The sequence below is a fragment of the Aquarana catesbeiana genome, linkage group LG01, assembly GCF_042186555.1.
Source record: "Aquarana catesbeiana isolate 2022-GZ linkage group LG01, ASM4218655v1, whole genome shotgun sequence".
Lineage (NCBI taxonomy): Eukaryota > Metazoa > Chordata > Amphibia > Anura > Ranidae > Aquarana > Aquarana catesbeiana.
The window spans coordinates 261855719-261876106 of record NC_133324.1 but is presented as its reverse complement, the minus strand read 5'-3'; the positions used below and the strand labels follow the sequence as shown (position 1 = coordinate 261876106).

The 20388-nt window shown below is 42.9% G+C and overlaps 1 protein-coding gene across 1 annotated transcript in view; it reads left to right on the top strand.

Annotated features, from left to right (window-relative positions):
- STX2 (syntaxin 2) overlaps positions 1-20388 on the top strand; it is an 82822-nt gene that overhangs the window by 21139 nt on the left and 41295 nt on the right. Inside the window, exons 2-3 of the mRNA XM_073628283.1 lie at positions 2801-2878; positions 8204-8303. Coding sequence (XP_073484384.1) covers positions 2801-2878; positions 8204-8303 — 178 coding nt within the window. The remainder of the gene's footprint in view (positions 1-2800; positions 2879-8203; positions 8304-20388) is intronic.

The following is a 20388-nucleotide window of genomic DNA, read 5'->3' as shown; positions in this document are numbered from 1 at the left end:
TGCACTCTGTAATATCACATGAGATTCGTACCACACTGCAGTGAAAATCACATGCGATGTCCGTATGCGATTTCAGCTATACAGATTGTATGGCTGACATTGCATCGCATTTGGACCAAACTCGCACAGGACCCTTTTTTGGACCGCACTAGAATCGGATCACATGGGTGTTCATGCCAGTTCGCAGTGCGATATACAATCTGAAATGGGGGTGTCATTAACAATGTATTCACACTGCCATATGCAAACTGCTGGGAGTGCCAACTGCTGTGTGATTCGGGTGCGATGCGGGAACTCGCAGTGAATTTGCAGGGTGTGTGTTTTTGTTTTTTTTTTTTTTTTTTTTGGCCACTAATCCACTGAGTGCCTGATTCTTTAAAGGCCTTTCTAGGATAACGTCTATCCCATTTAAATTATTTCCCAAATGGGATCTTTCCCTTTTTTCTTCAAGGTTAATCAAAAGTTCTCTGATTCCTGATCTATAACTAAAGAGCCTTGCGTTCAAAGCAGCCTTCTTGGCATCTGTCACTTCAGCTCAGCGCATTATCGAGTTGCAGGCCCTATTGATTTAGGAGCTTTTTCTCCAGATATTTGATGATAGGTTAGTGATATGTACTAACCCTGGTTTCCTTTAGTTTTTATCGTTCCCAGGATATAATGTTGCCCACCTACTATCCTCCTCCTTCGAACAGTAGAGCAGAAGAATTCAATGTGAGAGAGATTCTTCCATCCGCGCTATTTAGTATTGATGGCAGAATCTTTTAGATTTTTCTTGTTTATCCCACAGACTGGGAGAAATGTATGTGTGTATGGCTGGCATTAATCTGGTGACGGCCTTGTAATTTTGGATTACTCTCGCTTCCTATCGCTGTGGCCAGGAATAAGGGCTGATTCACACTGTGTTTTAACGCATGGTAAAATGTCTGTCACCACAGGGACACAAAGGAAACAATTGTTTCCTGTGTGTCCCATTCACACTGCAACGCAGCCTAGCGCGCTGCGCTACAGCAGCCCAAATCACACTTCAAAGTAAGGCAGCGCAGCGTACTGCCAGACATTGCAGTGAATAAAGTGTACGTTTTGTACACTTTTTAAATAAAGCTCATACAAAATGGGGAAAAAAAAGGAACAGCGTGATGTGATAAATCGTGCACCATACCTCTCCCTAACACAGCTAGCAAGTCTGAGCGGTGAATCGCTCCTGCCACTGCGTTGCAGTGTGCATTGACCCCAATAGAGGAGACTTTACTATTGTATCCAAAACAATACCTTTTACATACACTTTAACCACTTGCCAACCGGCTCACACCGATATACGTCTGCGGCTAGTGGGCACGTGCCCGCGGACTCTATGACCATCAGTGTCCCGGAGAGGCAGAACGGGGAGATTCCCATGTAAACAAGGCTTTTCCCTGTTCTGCCTAGCAACATGACAGGGATCTACTGCTCCCAATGATCAGGAGCAGTGCTTTCTGTCATGTTCTAGTGAGCCATCCCCCCTACAGTTAGAACACACTGAGGGAACACACTTAACCCCTTGATTGCCCTCTAGTGTTTAACCCATTCCCTGCCAGTGACATTTGCACAGTGATCAGTGCATTTTTCCCAAAATAGTGTCAAAAGTGTCCAATCTGTCCGACGCAATGTCGCAGTCACGATAAAAAACGCAGATCGCCAGCATTACTAATAATAAAAAAAATTTCATAATAAAAATGCCATAAATCTATCCCTGATTATGTAATTATGTATTGCGCTACCCCCCCCCCCCCAAAAAAAAATATGTAGAAGAATACATATTGGCCTAAACTGATGAAGAAATTAGCTTTTTCGGGCGGGGGGGGATATTCTTTTATAGCAAAAAGTAAAAAATATTGCTTTTTTTTTCAAAGTTGTCGCTCTTTTTTATTTATAGCGCAAAAAATAAAGACCGCAGAGGTGATCAAATACCACCAAAAGAAAGCTCTATTTGTGGGAGAGAGAGGATAGCAATTTTGTTTGGGTACAACGCCACACAACCGCGCAATTGTCAGTTAAAGCGACGGAGTGCTATATCGCAAAAAAGGGCTTGGTCGGGAAGGGGGAAAATCCTTCCGGGGCTGAAGTGGTTAATAACTAAAATGTTATTACATGTTTGTACATCTGCTAGAAATATAATAGAATTTCTCAAGGAGAGACAATCCATTGTTCATATTCATTAATTAGATCTTCCCTTTAATTCATGAACTAAAATAAAAGCAAGAATCTAGTCTGTTTTATTTGAGACTATCTTTTTAACCTTCAATGCAGAGAAAACTGCGATTTATGATTGTGCTCAAGTTAAGCGATGCAGTATTTTGGATGGAAGTGTGAAGTGACGTCCACAATCATTGGACAGCTCATGCTCTCAGGGCCTTGTGTAAGGATTTGGACTTGTCAGAAAACTTCCTGGAGCTTGAAATGTACGGAATGCATAAGGCTTGACCTGTTTATTTTAGTGTTGCATGAAGGTATTTATTTCTAATATCGGGTCACAGTCATACAAGACCGTTGTGATGGCTTTTTCATTTTTAAAAGAATGCCACTTTCTGAAATTGATGTGTTGGGTAATTGTGACCTGACTTCTTCTATTCATCACTTGGAGTTCTCATTATGTAACATGTTAATTGGGATACACCTTTCTTTTAATTTTTGAACTTTTTTTTTCTTTTTTTTTTTTTCCTTTTTGTGTCCAGGGAAATTGTAATAAACAGATGTCTTATTTTATTGATGTTCCATAAGACGTGTAATCAGTTTTTTTTTTTTCAATTCTATGTGCACACAGGCTAAGGGGGAAGGCGAAGATGGGGACACAGTGGTTATTATGCAAAAAGAACAATTTATGGATGACTTCTTCCTTCAGGTAAGACATTTTACATTTTTAAATACAGGGCCTCTTCACAATGTCATTGCTTTTGTTTTTGTAAATTAAAAAAAAAAATCAGTAGTGGGAATTCTTAAAATAGCTGAGGAAGTCAAATTCTCCATCTAGTCTTTTAGGCTTGTTTATCCGGTATTCCAAAAAGTTCAGGGCTGGAACAGGAAATATTGTTTGCTTCTTTTGACATGTGTTTCCTCTAGAGATAATTGTATGAAGATGAGATATAATAAAAGAACTGACAGTTGAGAAACCGTTTGTTAGAAATGAGATATTAGATACACCAAAAAGCATTTTAAAGGTGTTCTCCATTGTGATAACAAAATTACAGTGGTTATCTGCATGGCTGTGTGATTTTTGACTAGTATCTAAGGAAGAAAATGTATCCTGAATAACTGAGAATCAGGAGGATGCATATTACAGCTCAGCTATTATATAAAAAGGCAAGAACGTTGCTGTAGGTAGTGTTGTTCCGCCTTCTGACTTTGAAAGGGACTTGCATTGAGCACTTTGGCTAGCCAGTTAAATGAACTGGTATTTCTGAATTTGAAGACAATAGATAGATAGGTCTAATTAACGAGACTATTTAGACTGAAGCAGGAGTTTCACAAGAAATATAAATATCTGTGCTTGATGGCTTATTGGAGCATTTATAAATGTGGATTTGACCAGGTTGAAGTCATATAGTTGTTCTTGTATGTCATTTTGATTTAAAAACATGTTTCTCTATTGTACATCACAAGATACAGGGCATCTTCCTATCCATTACAATAGGGTTATGCTTCCACCTTCAGGCAACTGGAAAATGGCAAAAAGAGACCGGAGTCCCTGCCGAGACATAGCCCTTCCCTTCCCTGCCCAGCACAGCCTCAGTTTTTGGCTAGTGTCTTAGTTAATGGTCACGTGTGTGCAATCTCTGCACATTTCTGCACACGGTCTCTGTTATTCCAGTGCATGGTTGCCTCCTTTTTTGAGGCGGTACCCTTTTGCCTGGTTTTACGCCAGGACCCTTCAGCTAAATGTTTTATTAACATGGAACAGGAGAACACAGTCGCTGGACTCCCTGATGGGCCTAAAACACAATACATACCTGACGCTGGATTGGCGGTTTTCTACATGGATGCTAAAGATGGTTCCTTTCTTTTTTTTCTTGGAAGGTTTTAACGATGGATGCCAGCCTAGTGAGTTAAAGAGAACCTCTGGATTCAGGGAACTTTGTCATCGCAGGAGAGGATATTGCCTGTAAACATTTTGGAACTGAGGGCAGTTCAATTTGCTTTGCTGTATTGGTCGGTTCACCTGCGCGGTCTGCCAAATGAAAGTCCGATTAGACATTGCCACAGCAGTGGTGTACATCAATCACCAGGGAGGCATCAGAAGTCAAACTGCTTGGGTGGATCTGACTCTGTCTTGGGTCGATATTCCTGCTTCCACCCAGTCTGCCACATCCCCAGAGTGGAAAACTGGCAGGCAGACTTTCTTTAGCCATTAACAGTTGAATCCAGGGTAATGGACCTTAGGGGATTGTACCGGAGCCAGCCTGAAATATTGCTTTGAGCACTGTATCTTACATAGACTCTCACCTTGGCACATCTTATTGAGTTAGCCTGTGATGATCTTGCTCAGAGCTGATGGCTCCAGGGGACTGTAAAAGTCTCTCTCCACAGGGCACACAGTCTGATTTCCTGCCTTCCTCTAGTCCTTTTTTCCCTTCACCCTTTTCCTCCTACCTATATACAGAGAAGTGATCTGCCACTGTCTGTGGTTTTTGTGGATAAGTTCTTTTGGAGTTTGGAAGTTACAAAGGAGAACCTTCAAGCCAGGTTCAAATTTTTGCCTAAAGTGCCACCTGAACTGGACCCAAACACGCACAGGACCCTTTTGCAATCTGCTCTGTGGCTGCCCCTTACCTGTGTGAACCAGCTAAATTGAGAGCCGGTCATGTGAATTGGATGCGGAGAAACCTGCATCCAATTCGCACATATGTGAACCCAGCTCCAGTAGTCTGGGAGTAAATTTGTTTGGTCCCTCCTTGGACAAGTATGTCAAGGAGATTCCAGGAAGTAAAAGTACTCCCTCTTCCTTCCCCAGAAAAAAGGCTTGCACTTCTGCAAGCAGACCTTCTATTCCTGAGATTAGGAAGAGTTCATTTGTCATTTTTGGGTGTCCAGCTAAAAGTCTTAAGTCTGGAACACCCTTTCATTGGCTCATTTAGCCAGTAAAGCTTTGCTCCAAGCCCACTTTCCTAAAGATGGTGCTCTCCCACTCGTCAGAATAGAGAGAGTCTTTGGCCTTTTCGGCAATCTGGTCTCAAAAAATCTCCAATGTTTTAGGTCCAGAGTATCATTTCCGGGAGCTACAAACTGTCTAGGATTCCTCCCCCTCTTAATGCTTTCAAATTGGCCTCGATTCCTGATTGACAAATATATTACAAAGTTAAAAACAGGATGTGTTATGGTTTACATTTTCTGAAGAAAGGTAGTGTAAAACTGCCATCGCCTGACTTAACACATACAGAGCGATTTCAAGAGTAGGAAAAGGATAGAAGTGGGAGATGTTGGTACAGTCGGGTTCTATGATTGTTGTGTGAGTAGCTCTGTCAAAAGTGGGGACTGGGTTACCATCTCAAGTTTATAACACATTTTTGTTGCCAGGTCCAGAGTCCCTGGGGCCATTGCAGTGGATGCTTTATTGACTCCTGGCATCAGTAACATCTGATTTATGCCTTCCCGGGTTTCCCTCATCTGCTTGCAGGATGAAAATCACAGAGCATTTCTGTGATTTTCATTGCCGCAGGCCCAGGATGACTCCTAGCAGAACTCTTTCCAAGTGCCCTTCCAGATCATCCAAACCTTCTGTTCCCGGGGGCAGTCCACCATCCTGCTTCTCAGTCACTGGCTATAATGGCATGGCTGTTGAAACTCAAGTTTTGAGTTACAGGGGCCTATCCAGTTCGGTCATTCCTACTCTCTTGAAGACTAATGTCAGCTTCTTCCATAGTCTACCATCACACCCAGAAAGCCTGCCCACTACAAGGGTAGATTTTCTATTTTTTTACTTTTTCTGTAGTTGGGCTTTAAAGCGGGGGTCCACCTATCTATCGTTTTTTTTTTTTTTTTTGGAGTTCATTCACAAACTTTTCTTCTCATGATTATCTACTCGCATGTTCTGTGTAATAAGTCCGCCTGTGTCCGATTTCGTTGTAAAGAATAACTTATAAAATTCACTGAAGGCGGTTTCCATCTTCATTGTGGGCATTTGAAGCCCACAAGCATGTATTTCCTGGATGCGGTGAATGCTGTTCTCCCAGCATTCACCGAGATGTTGTGATGACACTGTTGCACAATGCATGCTGGGAAGCCTGAGACTAGCTCCCAGGGGACTGTGGGAGGTCTGGGAGAGGCTAGAAACACGCCTACTCCCATGGGAGGAAAACCAGGAAGTGCTAAGAAGATTAGAAAAAAAATGTAATTACGGCGATTTAAATTTTTTTACACAGCATGTCAGCATCTAGGCAAGGAAGAGAATGCATAGAGATAATGTTCAAAATTTGGGTGGAACCCGCTTTAAGTTTTGCAAAGTGGATGTTCAGGCTTCCTCTGATGCCAGTTTTGGGAGTAAGGTGCTACAGGCTGCTCTCTAAGTTCTGTGGACCCCTTCATGACCCATTTGTCTCATGGTTTAAGTCTAAAGATCATTTGTCCTGTACTGTATGACTAATTGAATTTTTGACTTGCCAGTAAAATCAGCTTCTTGGAGAGCAGTACAGGACATCGATCCCTCCCCTCACCTCCCTTCTGTTCTGTTTTAAGATCCCTCTAGTGCAATAAAACTAAGGCTTTCTTGGCCTGGGAGGTTTTATATATCTGCAGGGACATCATTATATTTTTTAATAGTGTCTAATCACCTGAAGATAGCTGGCTATATACTAGTAGTTTTAAACAAAAAGCGTACATTCAGTACACTTGACGACTGTTGTTTGAAAGTACTTCAAAATGTTGTTTGCTTTTAACATTCGATTTTGAAGTGAATAGAGCTCTCAAATAAAAACCACATTCAATGTTAATTGTAGAAAAAAATTCCATCCTGCTCCTTTAAATTTTCTCATCTCCTGTGGTCGAAAGCGAAAATCGTTTCGACCCCACAAACAATTAAATTGAATGACCATTCTTAAAATGAAACCCTTCGAATGAAATTCTACTAGTGTATGGTTAAAGACTAAAGATTTTGTGTCCCTCTTTTTCCAGTACTGGAAAAAGAGAAAATGAAAATAAATTCGAATTAACAAGATCTTGTGTCCTGTGCTGAATTTGTTTTACTGGTCAAAAATCCAAATCCTACAGTATAAGACACATCAAAGTATTGAAAGACCCTAGGTTCTAGGCTTGTACCTTCAGGTGATTTGACACTCAAAGCTTTTACTGATGTGTCCATTGGGCGCCTTTCCTATAACTACCACACTCTGTGAGTCCTAAGTTTTTTGATAATATCTTAAGGTGATGGACTTCTTCATGGAGAAATCACTCTTTGCTTAGCCACTTTTTTTTTTTATTTAATCTTCATATTCTTCAATCAACTGCGTGCTGCCTTCTTATGCAACAAATCGAAGCAGTGCTTCCAGATTAGCACAACCTTGGTAAACCTTGGCAGTTGTACCCGCAACTCGCACTGTGGGGACGGCCTAAAATGTTGCTTTGGGCACTGGATCCTGCATAGATTTGTACAGATCACTACACAAACAGCTGTAGCTGGGTTTTTTTTATGTCTACCCACTGAGGATTTTTCTCATTTATCTTGTCCAGGGTGCAAGAGTAGAGATCCTTAACATGGGTGATAAATATCACCTTTAACAGTTGTCACAGCAGTGGATGTCTCCTTTGGGATATCTACTCTTTTTCTCTTGACTTCCTCTCCTAGTGACAATGGGCAACCAGTTTGAGTAAATATCACAATGCAGCACTAGAAACCTTACAGGGCAAGAGGGCTAACAGTGTTATACAGTGGGAGAATGCAATGTCTTGTTGGATGACAGCAGCGTGTGATATATTAATGAACATGCCTTTCCTCTTTCACACTTGGAAGCTATTTATTATTAATGTTGCTAATGGTTCTCCTCTATGAAGCTGCTTGCACTTGTACAAAAATACAGTATGTTTGTAGTTCTTTAGCATGATGGCCTAGTAAATTACCACTTTGTCAGTTTTATTGTACTGCCTCCTCTCTACCCTTAATGGTTTATCCTCAATGTTATCTTGTACAAAGAAGTTATGTTGCATCTCTTTTTGAGATTTTATATTTTTTCACCCTTAGGTAGAAGAAATAAGGAACTGTATTGCTAAAATATCTGAAAATGTAGAGGAGGTGAAAAAGAAGCACAGCACAATTTTATCTGCACCAAACCCAGAAGACAGTAAGCTACCAAGTTCAAAATAAATCTGATTATATGTAAATATGTAATTTTTATTGATGCCTTAACCACTTCCCACCCGGGCCTATTTTGGCACTCCTCTCCTACATGTAAAAATCATAATTTTTTTGCTAGAAAATTACTCAGAACCCCCAAAGATTATATATGTTTTTTAGCAGACACCCTAGGTAATGAAATGGCGGTCTTTGCAACTTTTTATGTCGCACAGTATTTGCACAACAATTTTTCAAACTTTTTATTTTTTTTATTTTTTGGGGGGGGGGGGGGGTTTAATGAATTAAAAAATAACAGTAAAGTTAGCCCAATTTGTTTTGTATAATGCGAAAGATGTTACGCTAAGTAAATAGATGTCACGCTTTAAAATTGCGCACATTCGTGGAATGGCGCCAAACTTCGGTACTTAAAAATTTCTATAGGCGATGCTTTACGTTTTTTTACAGGTTACCAGTTTAGACTTACAGAGAGGGTCTAATACTAGAATTGTTGCTCTTTCTCTAACGCACACGGCGATACCTCATGTGTGGTTTGAACAGCGTTTACATATGTGGGCGGGACTTATGTGTGCGTTCGCTTCTGTGTGCGAGCACACGGGGACGGGGGCACTTTAATTTTTTTTTTTTTTTATTTTACACTTTCTCTTTAAATTTTTTTTTTTTTTTTTTAGCACTTTTATTCCTATTACAAGAAATTTAAACATCCCTTGTAATAGGAATGGTCCGTGACAGGTCCTCTTTATGGAGAGATGTGGCATCTATAAGACCCCACATCTCTCCTCCAGGCTGGAAAGCTTGAGATAAAAAAAAAAACAAAAAAACAATCCCATGCTTTCCAGCCACGATCGCGACTTTGTTTACAACTGCGGCCTGGACGTGACGTCATAACGTCGCACCTGGGCCTCCGACGGTCCTAGAGATGACTGGTGACCATCTGGTCACGGGGAATCTCTATGCTCATCATCCGGCAGTGGTGGATTTTTTCTACAGGTCCCCGATGGCACAGGAGAGCCCGGAGTGTGGCAGGATATCCCCTATTGTCGCCTGTAAGAAAGATCAAGCGGCGGAACTGCAGCTATGATCATTCTTACGGTGCATAGAATTGCCGGCTCTAAAAGATGATATCTGGATGATGCCTGTAGCTGCAGGCATCGTTCAGATATACCCACTGAAAGTCAAAGACGTCATATGACGTACCTTGGGCAGGAAGTGGTTAATCCATATTTGCAGTGTCTTCCAGACCTTTTGCAAACATCCAATGGGATTTGAAAGAGTAGTGTTTTTTTTTTTTTTTGTTTTGTTTTGTTTTGTTTTTTTTTCTTCAGCATTCTTCTTTTATCAAGCCCAGCTTTGTGAACCAGCCTTGTAATGGTTGTCCTTTGGATGTTTTTCCCATATTAGCTGTGGTTCAGGTTGCAGCTCCCTCAGTTATTATCCCAGTTTTAAATGATGGCTTTCATAGTTTTCAGAGTTTTTATTAGTAATTAGTTAGTGGTTTCAGTTGGGATATGAATTTATAACCTAGCTCTGAATTGATCCTCTCCTGAAGTTATTCAAGGGTTCAGTAAAACCAGGTGAGCTGGGGCTGTGCTGGCTAGCATTACCCAGCACAGTCCCAATGCATGGCAAGGCAAAAACATAAAAAACCCTTTTTCCTTATGGGTATACTGGTGTGAAAGATCCCTTAGACTTATGCTAGCTCCTTTATCTTCATGATGCCACACTTATTACATTTTTTATTAGCTGACCTCAGCCAATTCAGTTGGAAAAAAATAATAATTCCTGCCAATCAAAAAAAAAAAAAAAAAAAAAGAAAAGTTATCATTAAATGGACTTTTAAGCTGGCTGTACATAGATCTGAATTTGGCTGGTTCAGCAGGGACCAAATACATTTCGATCCATGTACGGGCAGGGAGGCTGTAAGTAGTCAATCTGCCGATCAACCTCTGTACAACCACCCTACCCGCTTTTCCCCACGCAATCACCACCACCAACTATAGCCGACTAGGCTGATTAGTGTGTTCTGATGGTGGGGAAGTCTCCCTGCTGTCAAAATACAATAGCCTACCATTGAGGATTCCCCCATCCAAATCACGTGTGTGGATGGAGGAATCGAGTCCTATTTTTTATTTTTTTTTTATTTTAATCCTTCTGGTTGAACGATAAAGAAAAATGACTAATCCATGGGCTGCCTTACGTTACACAGCAATTTCAGATAAAACTTCTGAAGATAATGTAGAATTTTACACTTTCACAGCTGCTGTCTGTGGATTGCTAAAGAGCTGTGTGAGAGAGCAATAAAGAGCTTGCAACAACTGGTCTTTTTGGCTCTCCACCCGGCAGTCAAAGTTGTGATGTCATTCCATATAATGCAGTACTATCAGTCCTGCGTTGTAAATGAGATCGCTGAGGGCCTGGCCACAACCCGGAGCATTGGAAATAAGAGAAAAGTGCTGGCTGCCAGGGGAGCAAGGGACAAGATAAGTAAAAGTACATTTTTCTGGTACACAAAGAATAAGGGGGTTTGGGACTTTAGATGAGGTGCGTACGAAATGGTTGGTAAATAGTAAATGCATGAAAACACATTGATCATTCATATGTATACATAAGTGGAATTGTAACATAGTAAGTATAAAGGATAGTGTCGAGGAGCAAATTTTATTAAAAAGCCTAATCAACAGATTGTAGAAAATTCATGATTACAGCAATTCATACATGTGATAAAACACATTTGTCAATGATTCGATTGGATCATAACACACTATAACATGAATGAATATTGGGTTAAGAGCTGATTGTATAGATGGGATTTCAGTAAAACAATATGATGGTTGATGATTAGCAAAATTTAATAAAAGAACTGCATCCTAATAGGCTCAACGCATTTCATGGCCTTCGTGCCACATTCTCAGGAGCACATGCTATGTGCGTAAAAATCAGCTCATAGTAAAACACGTGGTGCTATGGACAGAGAGCTGTCTAGGGATGTCTGCACCTTGAACTGTGGGAGTACTGCCCAGGAACGCCAAGGCACATATGAGAGGACCTCGTGAAAGGTGCAGATCTCCATTGTATGGTCAATGGTGGCATAGTTTGCAATCCCGGAGGAGGGTCTCATTATGCATGATGTAACCATAATCCAGAGTATAATGGAAGTGGAGCGAATTCCACAAAACGTGTCAAGCCTTTAAGGATGCAGTTCTTTTTCTAAAATCATGCATTTATATGTTTGATTTTATATATGACATTTTGCTAATCGTAAACCAACATTGTATTGTTTTATTGAAATCCATCTATGGTTCCACTTATGTATACATATGAATTTTCAATGTGCTTTCATGCATTTACTGTTTACCAACTGTTTCGCACACACCTCATTTAAAGTCCCAACCCCCCTTTTTCTTTAATCAAATTAGGGACAGAGGCACAGAGCCTAGTGTATCATATGCTTTGCTTCATTTAAAGTCCCAAAAGCTTCCAACCCCCCCTTCTTTTTCTTTTTTTTTTTCTGGTACTCTAGGCATTTAACCCTTGAAATGCATTAGGAGCCCCACTACAGGAATGTTTTTTTTTCATATAGAGTTCAGCATTCAAGCCAGCTGCCATGAGTACCAGAGAAGACATTTTTATTTTTCTTGTAAGGCTTCATGTACCTAAGACGTTGTTTAACCTCCCCTGAACAATTTAACTTGAAAGCTAGAATCTGACATTTAAAAATGTCAGTTTAGCCACGCTTACATGCAGTGTTTAGCGGCATTTTGCCATGTTTTTGTTTAGGAGCATTTTAAAAAATAAATTATTTTTTGTTAAAATAAATAACATCTGTAAACGAAACCCTGCTAGTTACTGTGTTTTGCAGCGTTTGTAAGCTGTTACAGTCGTTTGACGTTTCAAATGCCTCTGAACATCAGTCCTGAATGCATTTTTTTGCATTCCAAAAAATGCTTCTAAACTCAACTGCCTAGAAACGGCTATAAATGACATTGTGTACATGTACTGATAAGATGACATTGAGGACAGCTGAAAAAACTGCCCAACTGCTCCTAAACATCCGTTTACCAGCAGTAGAAAGATATCAATGCCATGCTTTTTTTGTCATTGCCCTGATATGTAATATAAATAGTTCTAATTAAGTTGTACTTTCACACTAGGGTATAGATGTGACGTCTTTGTCTGCCTCTGCAGCCCTGCTAAGAATATCTAAGGTGTGGCAGATGTGCTGCAAAATCATTCATGCCTGTGTTCAGGTGACATGATCAAGCAGGCTTCATTTTCATTTCCCTTTGTTATCTATTTATGTCACTGTTCCTTTAAGACTCCTTTTACGTCTGTGTTTTTTGACTGCATACCTTATACTGGAAAGGTTTCCCTGCTTTTTTTTCCTTCACAGCAAATGTATTTAAAGGGGTTGTAAACCTTTGTGGTTTTTCACCTCAATGCATTCTATGCATTCTAAAGAAAAAGAGCCCCAACAATCACTTTAAGTTCTATAGGATATAGTGTATTTCCCTACTGTTTAAAAAGAACATGGATAGCATAATGGATAATGCTCACTGTTAAAGTGCATCTATAATGCGTCTTATTTTTTTAAACATTTCAATTAAAAAAAAAATGTTTCTAATTCATTATATTGCTACTATAAAACGAAAATAGGTAGTTGCTTTTTATTTTTTTACTTTTTTTGGCCCCGTGTCTCTGTTCAAAGCATGTCAGAAAGGCACTAAAGCTTGCATTTTTTCCAAGTACACTTGCGTAAGCTTGCACAATTTAAGGACTTCTGCCGGAAGAACTAAAATTTTATGTGTTTCAGATTGTTAGTCATGGGTATATTGCCTGCATTAATTCTTCTTCTTTTTTTCAGACTTTTTCACCTTTATTAAACCAGTTTGTAACACATTCTGCCTTAGACCCCTTTCACACCGAGGTTGTTTTCAGGCGTTTTAGCGCTAGAAATAGCGTAAAGCTGTAAAGAGCCTGAAAACCGTCTCTCATTCATTTTAGTGTGACTTTTCACACTGGGGCGGTGCACTTGTGGGACGTTAGGAAAAGCCTTGCAAGCAGCATCTTTGGTGCGGTTTGGGAGCAGAGTGCTCCCAAAACGCCCTACCCATTGAAATGAATAGGCAGCGCTTCCAAAGCGCCTAAAAAGCAATACGAGCGCTTTTAACCCCTTCGGCCGCTAGCAGGGGTTAAAGGCACCCCCCAAGCGGCGGATAAACAGCGGTAAAGCGCTGTTAAAACGAGCGGCACTTTACCGCTAATACTCGACGGCCCCAGTGTGAAAGGGCTCTTGGTTACCCTCCTCTTCACAACATAGGTGAAGATGTTCACAAGAGAATCAGGTGGGCTGATAAAGTTGAGATTTAATTTCTTTGCATGGGAGTTGGAAAGACCTAGAATTTCTGGCAAAATCAATGAACATTTTTGTACTTACAGAAAATTTTACTTGGATGTGATGGTTGCATTTGTTTTCCCTTTTTCAGACAAAGACTAGTAAGCTGCAGTATATATTACACTTTTTTGTTCTTGGGCTTAGAGCCACTTATTTTGTTTAAAACCTACACAGGGATTTAATCTATACATTTACACCTATATATTGTGAAATATTAAATGGGTTGTTAAGGGTCCTTGTTATTTAAAAAAAAAAAAAAGTCAGGGTTTTGCACAGAGTGTCCCGATTTCTCCTCTTCTGGGGTCCCCCAGCGGCACTCCTGGCTCCTCCCTGCATCGAGTGCCCCCTCTCGGAGACCCGCATTCCAAGGGGACACCCGTCCGAGCGCACTCCTGAGTCCTCCTGCGACCATTTACAGACAGCGGGACTCGGCCCTGCTCTCCGGGTCCCGTGTCACTGGATTTGCTTGACAGCAGTGGGAGCCAATGGCTACACTGCTATCCATCTATCCAGTGAGGACCCAAGACAGTGGCTGGAGCTGCTGTGCTCGTCCCCGTCGATGGAACGATTGCATAGAAGGCATTAAAGTGAAAAACCTTGAGGGTTTACAAACCCTTTAAAGCAGAACTATAGGCAAAACTTTTTTTTTTTTTCTTTCATTTTGGATAGAGTCCCATATCCAAACAGGAAGTGAGAGGAAATCCCTGCAAATTAAGGGAATTCCTTGGGGACCCTCAGGTCACAAGAACTAGTGCCCTCATTGGAAGATTTCCCCGCTATTACTTTTATGGGAACAGCCCAAAGTTTGGGATTTTCTTTACTTTCACTCGTAATGGTAAACAGGACAAATAGAGAGATGAATCTCCCTAATTGCAGCAATAAAAACTGACAGGGGTTCTAATCCCTCTCCATGCTATCCAAAACTTAACTAAAAAGGCAAAACTTTTTTTTTTTTTATGTCCTCAACAATTAATCTGTTTCCCTGAAGATGAGTTACACATGCTGCACTTTAAAATGTTTGTCTTCATTTTTGTATCTTTATACAAAGATAAACACTGCTGAGTGACTCTCTGCTCCTCTTCCCCAAACTTCCAGTTGGGGATTTTGCACTGTGCACATCACACAGGCAGGAATGAAACCAGCTGTCAGTCTAAGGCATCTTTCACATGGGTGGCAGTTTCTAACACTCTCCTGAAAAGCAATCCACGGTGGATTTTTTTTTTTCCAGCTGAATGGGAATTTTTTTAATTGAAATTGATTCACAGCCACAAGCCAAGTAAGCCTGACTAATTTGGCCTGCCAAGTTAAATTTTCCGCAAAGCATTGTGGCTATAATATAATGTGTACTGTTCCCTCCGGCTGTAGGTTATGTTTTAGGTGGGAAGCAATACAACCACTGCTCAACTGCCTGTTTTACCACTCCCTGGTCACCAGTGTCAAAGAGGCCTAAGAGCTGGTGGGTGGAAAAACACTGCTGTTTGCAGGGGAGGCTGCTGTACCTGTGTCAGTTTTAGTATATAGTTGTAGTACTGGGAACTTGCATGTAAGCAAGCTTCCAGTAAGACCCTGCAAGGCAATAGAGCCATTCTATAGGTGCAGTTTTTAGGATCTTCTAGCTGTTTTACTTTAAGAAACGAGGTTAAAAAGGGCAGCAGTTGATCAGGTTTGTGAATGTGCTTCTCCAATTTATTAGCACATGGCTTTAAAGCGGGGTTTCACTGTCTCCAAATAATTTTTATTTTTGGCAAACTGACAATGTATAGCATATTTTAACATTGAACTTACTTGTTCTGTTTTTTCAGCTTACTGCTCTCCATTTTCTGCATTAAAAAAAATGTATATCTTTTTCTTTAGCCGGGTTTCATCTTGCCTGTGTGCATGTGAAGCCCACAGGCATCCTCTTCCGGGATATGGTGCTGCTGATAGACCAGCATGCAGCGCACGTTCTAGCCCCGATCTCACGCATGCTCAGTACACACAGATCAGATCGCCTTCAGGAGCTCAGATTTCCATCACAACGGGCGGCGTCATAGGAAATCACGCGAGATTTCACGGCGGCTCTCCGCACTGACTCCTGGGATGAATGACAAGAGATCCCAGGAGACAGTGCGCCGCAATTAGGAAATGACGAAAATACCCGCAAAGTCCCCGCCCATAGCCGCAGGGACAGAACAAAGAAAAGCATGTATATCGCAAGGTAGGGGGAAAAAAAAAAAAGGTCCATATAGCACTCGGTGCTCTGTATACAAGCCACTGATATCAACTATAAAAAATGGGTGAAGATCTGCTTTAAAGAGGAGCTCTAGTCTAATTTAAAAAAAAAATTGAAGTCAGCATCTACAAAAATCGGTAGCAAAAAGTAGCTACTGACCTTTAATAAACAGATACCCACCTGTCCCAGGACCCAGCGCTGTGCTTACCCCAGCCCTTTGTGTCACCGGTCTTTGGTCTCCGGCAGTGACATCTTAACTGTGGACATCAGCTGTGACAGCAAGCCCGCGTTTTTTACAGATTGTAACAGCTAGCGGGAGGGAAAAGATGGGTTTGACCATGGGTTTGGGGGGAGCAGAAGCTGTTGCATATGTTACCTGTTCTACCCCGAATATGGGTGTAATATAGAGGTGCGCATCTTCACTGGCCTCGTCATTCTATTCGATTCCGCGATGCATCACGATTACAGCGCAAGTGCACATGGTTTTCATCAAAAAAAATTCAAGTAGTCAGGAGAACTCCATTTTTTAAAAATTCTATCTGTTCTTAAAAAAAAAAAAAAAAAAAAACACAACACTTCCTTCCTGCATGTAGCAAAGTCTAAACACAGTAGACAACAACTTAACGGAGCTCCAGGCTCTCCCCCAAAATACTAATGGAGATGGACAGAGACTGCAGGCGTACTGCAGGAGATGGTCAGAGACTGCAGGCGTACTACAGGAGATGGTCAGAGACTGCAGGCGTACTACAGGAGATGGTCAGAGACTGCAGGCGTACTACAGGAGATGGTCAGAGACTGCAGACGTACTACAGGAGATGGTCAGAGACTGCAGACGTACTACAGGAGATGATCAGAGACTGCAGACGTACTACAGGAGATGATCAGAGACTGCAGACATAGTACAGGAGATGATCAGAGACTGCAGACATAGTACAGGAGATGATCAGAGACTGCAGACATAGTACAGGAGATGATCAGAGACTGCAGACATAGTACAGGAGATGATCAGAGACTGCAGACATAGTACAGGAGATGATCAGAGACTGCAGACATAGTGTGTGTCACCCCCCAGCATCATACTGGGAATAATAAGAGCAGACATTTGTGTTTTTATTTTTGACAATCAATCTAATGGTGTCCTATGTCCCCACCTGAGCTGTCATCACATTCAGGAAGATATCACACAATTCCTCCTGTCTATATTTCTCCTCCATACAGCCCAGTCCCCTGCAGTGGCAATGATATTACTTATCGGATTCCACTACATGTGTCCCCAGATCACAGCTTCCCCCTCTGTACCCACATGCTGCTCTGCTGGGGCTGTTCTGCAGGTCATAAACGCTGCAAACACTAAGTGATAGGAAGGAGCTGTAATGAGAAGGGTGATCTGCCTGCTCACAATCCCCCGATCTCCATTCCAGCCGCCGCTGTTGGAGAATCTGACAGAACACCGGTGTGTTCTCACGTCTCTCCTGAAGTCAGCAGGGAATTCTCAGGCCGCCCACTGACTGTAGCTATCAGAGATTCAGAAGAGAGGTGGGCGGGGCTGACGTCAGGAGAGACGAGATGTTAGAGGAGAGAGGCAGGCTGGGTTGATGTGAGGAGAGTGGAGAGAGGCGGGCCGGGCTGACATGGAGCGAGGCGGGCCGGGCTGACATGGAGCGAGGCGGGCCGGGCTGACATGGAGCGAGGCGGGCCGGGCTGACATGGAGCGAGGCGGGCCGGGCTGACATGGAGCGAGGCGGGCCGGGCTGACATGGAGCGAGGCGGGCCGGGCTGACATGGAGCGAGGCGGGCCGGGCTGACATGGAGCGAGGCGGGCCGGGCTGACATGGAGCGAGGCGGGCCGGGCTGACATGGAGCGAGGCGGGCCGGGCTGACATGGAGCGAGGCGGGCCGGGCTGACATGGAGCGAGGCGGGCCGGGCTGACATGGAGCGAGGCGGGCCGGGCTGACATGGAGCGAGGCGGGCCGGGCTGACATGGAGCGAGGCGGGCCGGGCTGACATGGAGCGAGGCGGGCCGGGCTGACATGGAGCGAGGCGGGCCGGGCTGACATGGAGCGAGGCGGGCCGGGCTGACATGGAGCGAGGCGGGCCGGGCTGACATGGAGCGAGGCGGGCCGGGCTGACATGGAGCGAGGCGGGCCGGGCTGACGCGAGGAGAGCGGAGAGAGGCGGGCCGGGCTGACGTCGGGAGAAACGAGACTTGAGAGGCAGGCCGGACAGACGTCGGGAGAAACGAGACTTGAGAGGCAGGCCGGACAGTCACAAACTGAGAAATGAGGTAACACACGGAGCACTCTCCCGGGAGGGGCGGGGCGAGGCAATCGATTTTCCCGGTCGCATGCATCGATGCCGCATCGGGGACACCCGAATCGCGATGCATCGATGCTGCGATTAATTTCAGCACCCCTAGTGTAACATGTTACAAAAGGTAAACTTGGGCAACCTTAAAGAGGTGGAGATCTACCTGAACAACATGTGAGAAGTCAAAGATCACCGGGCACAGTGTCGCCTCCTCACACCTGATTTAAACCTATAATTGTCATACTACCGTGTCGCAATTGTGTGCATTGCACAGCAGTCATGGGTTTAAATCTAGTGGTGAGGAGGTAACACATGGCCTCCTCACCACCTGTCTAACACACTTGGTTTGCTTTTCAGAGGAGCAGCAATGCCTGCTGCACTTGTGAATTTGCCCCTACTTGCATGCGGCAGCAGCACCACCATTAGTGCTCATTCATATGTAAAGTTGGGGGGCAGGGTCAAGCACGGCATGTGAGACGACAAAATTCTCTTCGCTCCCTTACCTGATCCTTTCCCCGGCTCATACTGCCCGCTTTACCTGGTCTGGAGAGTGCTGTGTGTTCCCGGGAGCCAGCTGTAAGAAGGCGGAAAGTTGAGGAGTGCAGTTGGTATCGCTCCTCATGGGACAGGAGCCAGCACTACAGAGGAGGAATCGTCTCATGTGGCTCTTGCTCCCTGCTACAGCTCCAACTTTACAAGTAGTCCCCCTTCATTGCACTCTGATGCTCTGGAATTGCGGGTCAGCAAGCCCAGATCGCGATCTACCAGTCACCTGGCTGCGATCTACTGGTTGCTGACCATTGTTTGCCTCATTTCTGCAACTACTATCTGGTAGTAATGCTGCCCCTCAGGCTTTAGTACACGGATTTGGAACCAGTATGTATAAATTGATTTTAGACTTTCTCTAACTTTTTTGATCAACATACTTGTTCCAGGTCAGTGATTTAAAGCATTAAAGTCATAGTTAGCCAGGCAAATGGCCTTTTCTCTCACAACAGATTTCAGAACAGGAATGTGTGCCCATTGAAAATGTTGCAGATAACTAAAAATTGTCACAGTATTTGAAAAATAAAATGGAACATCTCGATTTTCAAATCACGATGACCAGAGGTTGCAAAATAAAATATTGATAATCTTGCAAGTATCTGGATTTGTATAGGAAACATTTCTTGGAAAACCCTTGCTTCATCTAGATATGTGGCTATATACTGTTGCATATATGCATAGGATGACCTGATCTCTGCCTTTCACCCTTTCTGATTCCTTTGCGTTCAACGGGCAGATTTCAAAAACCTTTTCTCCTTAACCACTTCAGCCCTGGAAGGATTTACCCACTTCCTGACCAGGCCATTTTTTGCAATACAGAACTGCGTTGCTTTAACTGACAATTGCGCCATGGTGTGACGCTGTACCCAAATAGAATTAATGTCCTCCCCCCCCCCCCACAAATAGAGCTTTCTTTTGGTCGTATTTGATCACCTGCGGTTTTTATTTTTTGCGTAACAAAAAACGACCGACAATTTTGAATAGAAAACAGTCTTCCTTACTTTCTGCTATAAAACCTTCCCAATGAAAAAAATTTTAAAAATCTAATTTCTTCATCAGTTTAGGCCAATATGTATTCTGCTACATATTTTATGTAAAAAAAATCCCAATAAGTGTTTATTGATTGGTTTTCACAAAAGTCTTCGAACTATGGGTTAGAGTTTTTTTGGGGTTTTTTCTAAGTTACTAGTAATGGCGGTGATCAGCGTTTTTCAGCAGGACTGCGACATTGTGGCGGACAAATCTGAGACTAAGTGACACTTTTTGGGGACTAGTGACACCAATACAGTGATCAGTGCAAAAAAATGCTCTGATCCCTGTATAAATGACACTGGCAGGGAAGGGTTAACAGGGGCGCTCAAAGGATTAAGTGTGTCCTAGGGAGGTGCTTTCTAACTGTGGAGGGGGGAATGTTACACTGGAGGAAAAGGGAGATCTTGTCTTTCAGCATAGCTGAAAGACAAGATCTCTTTTCCTCACTGACAGATCAGCTGTTTGCCTTGCTTACATAGGTACATCGCTGGTTGGCAGGTTGCGGTGGCCATCAGACCCGCCGCTTGGCTCCCGCTGTCTCCGGTGGCGCACGCTCTCCCCCTACTCTGCGTGCATATAATCAC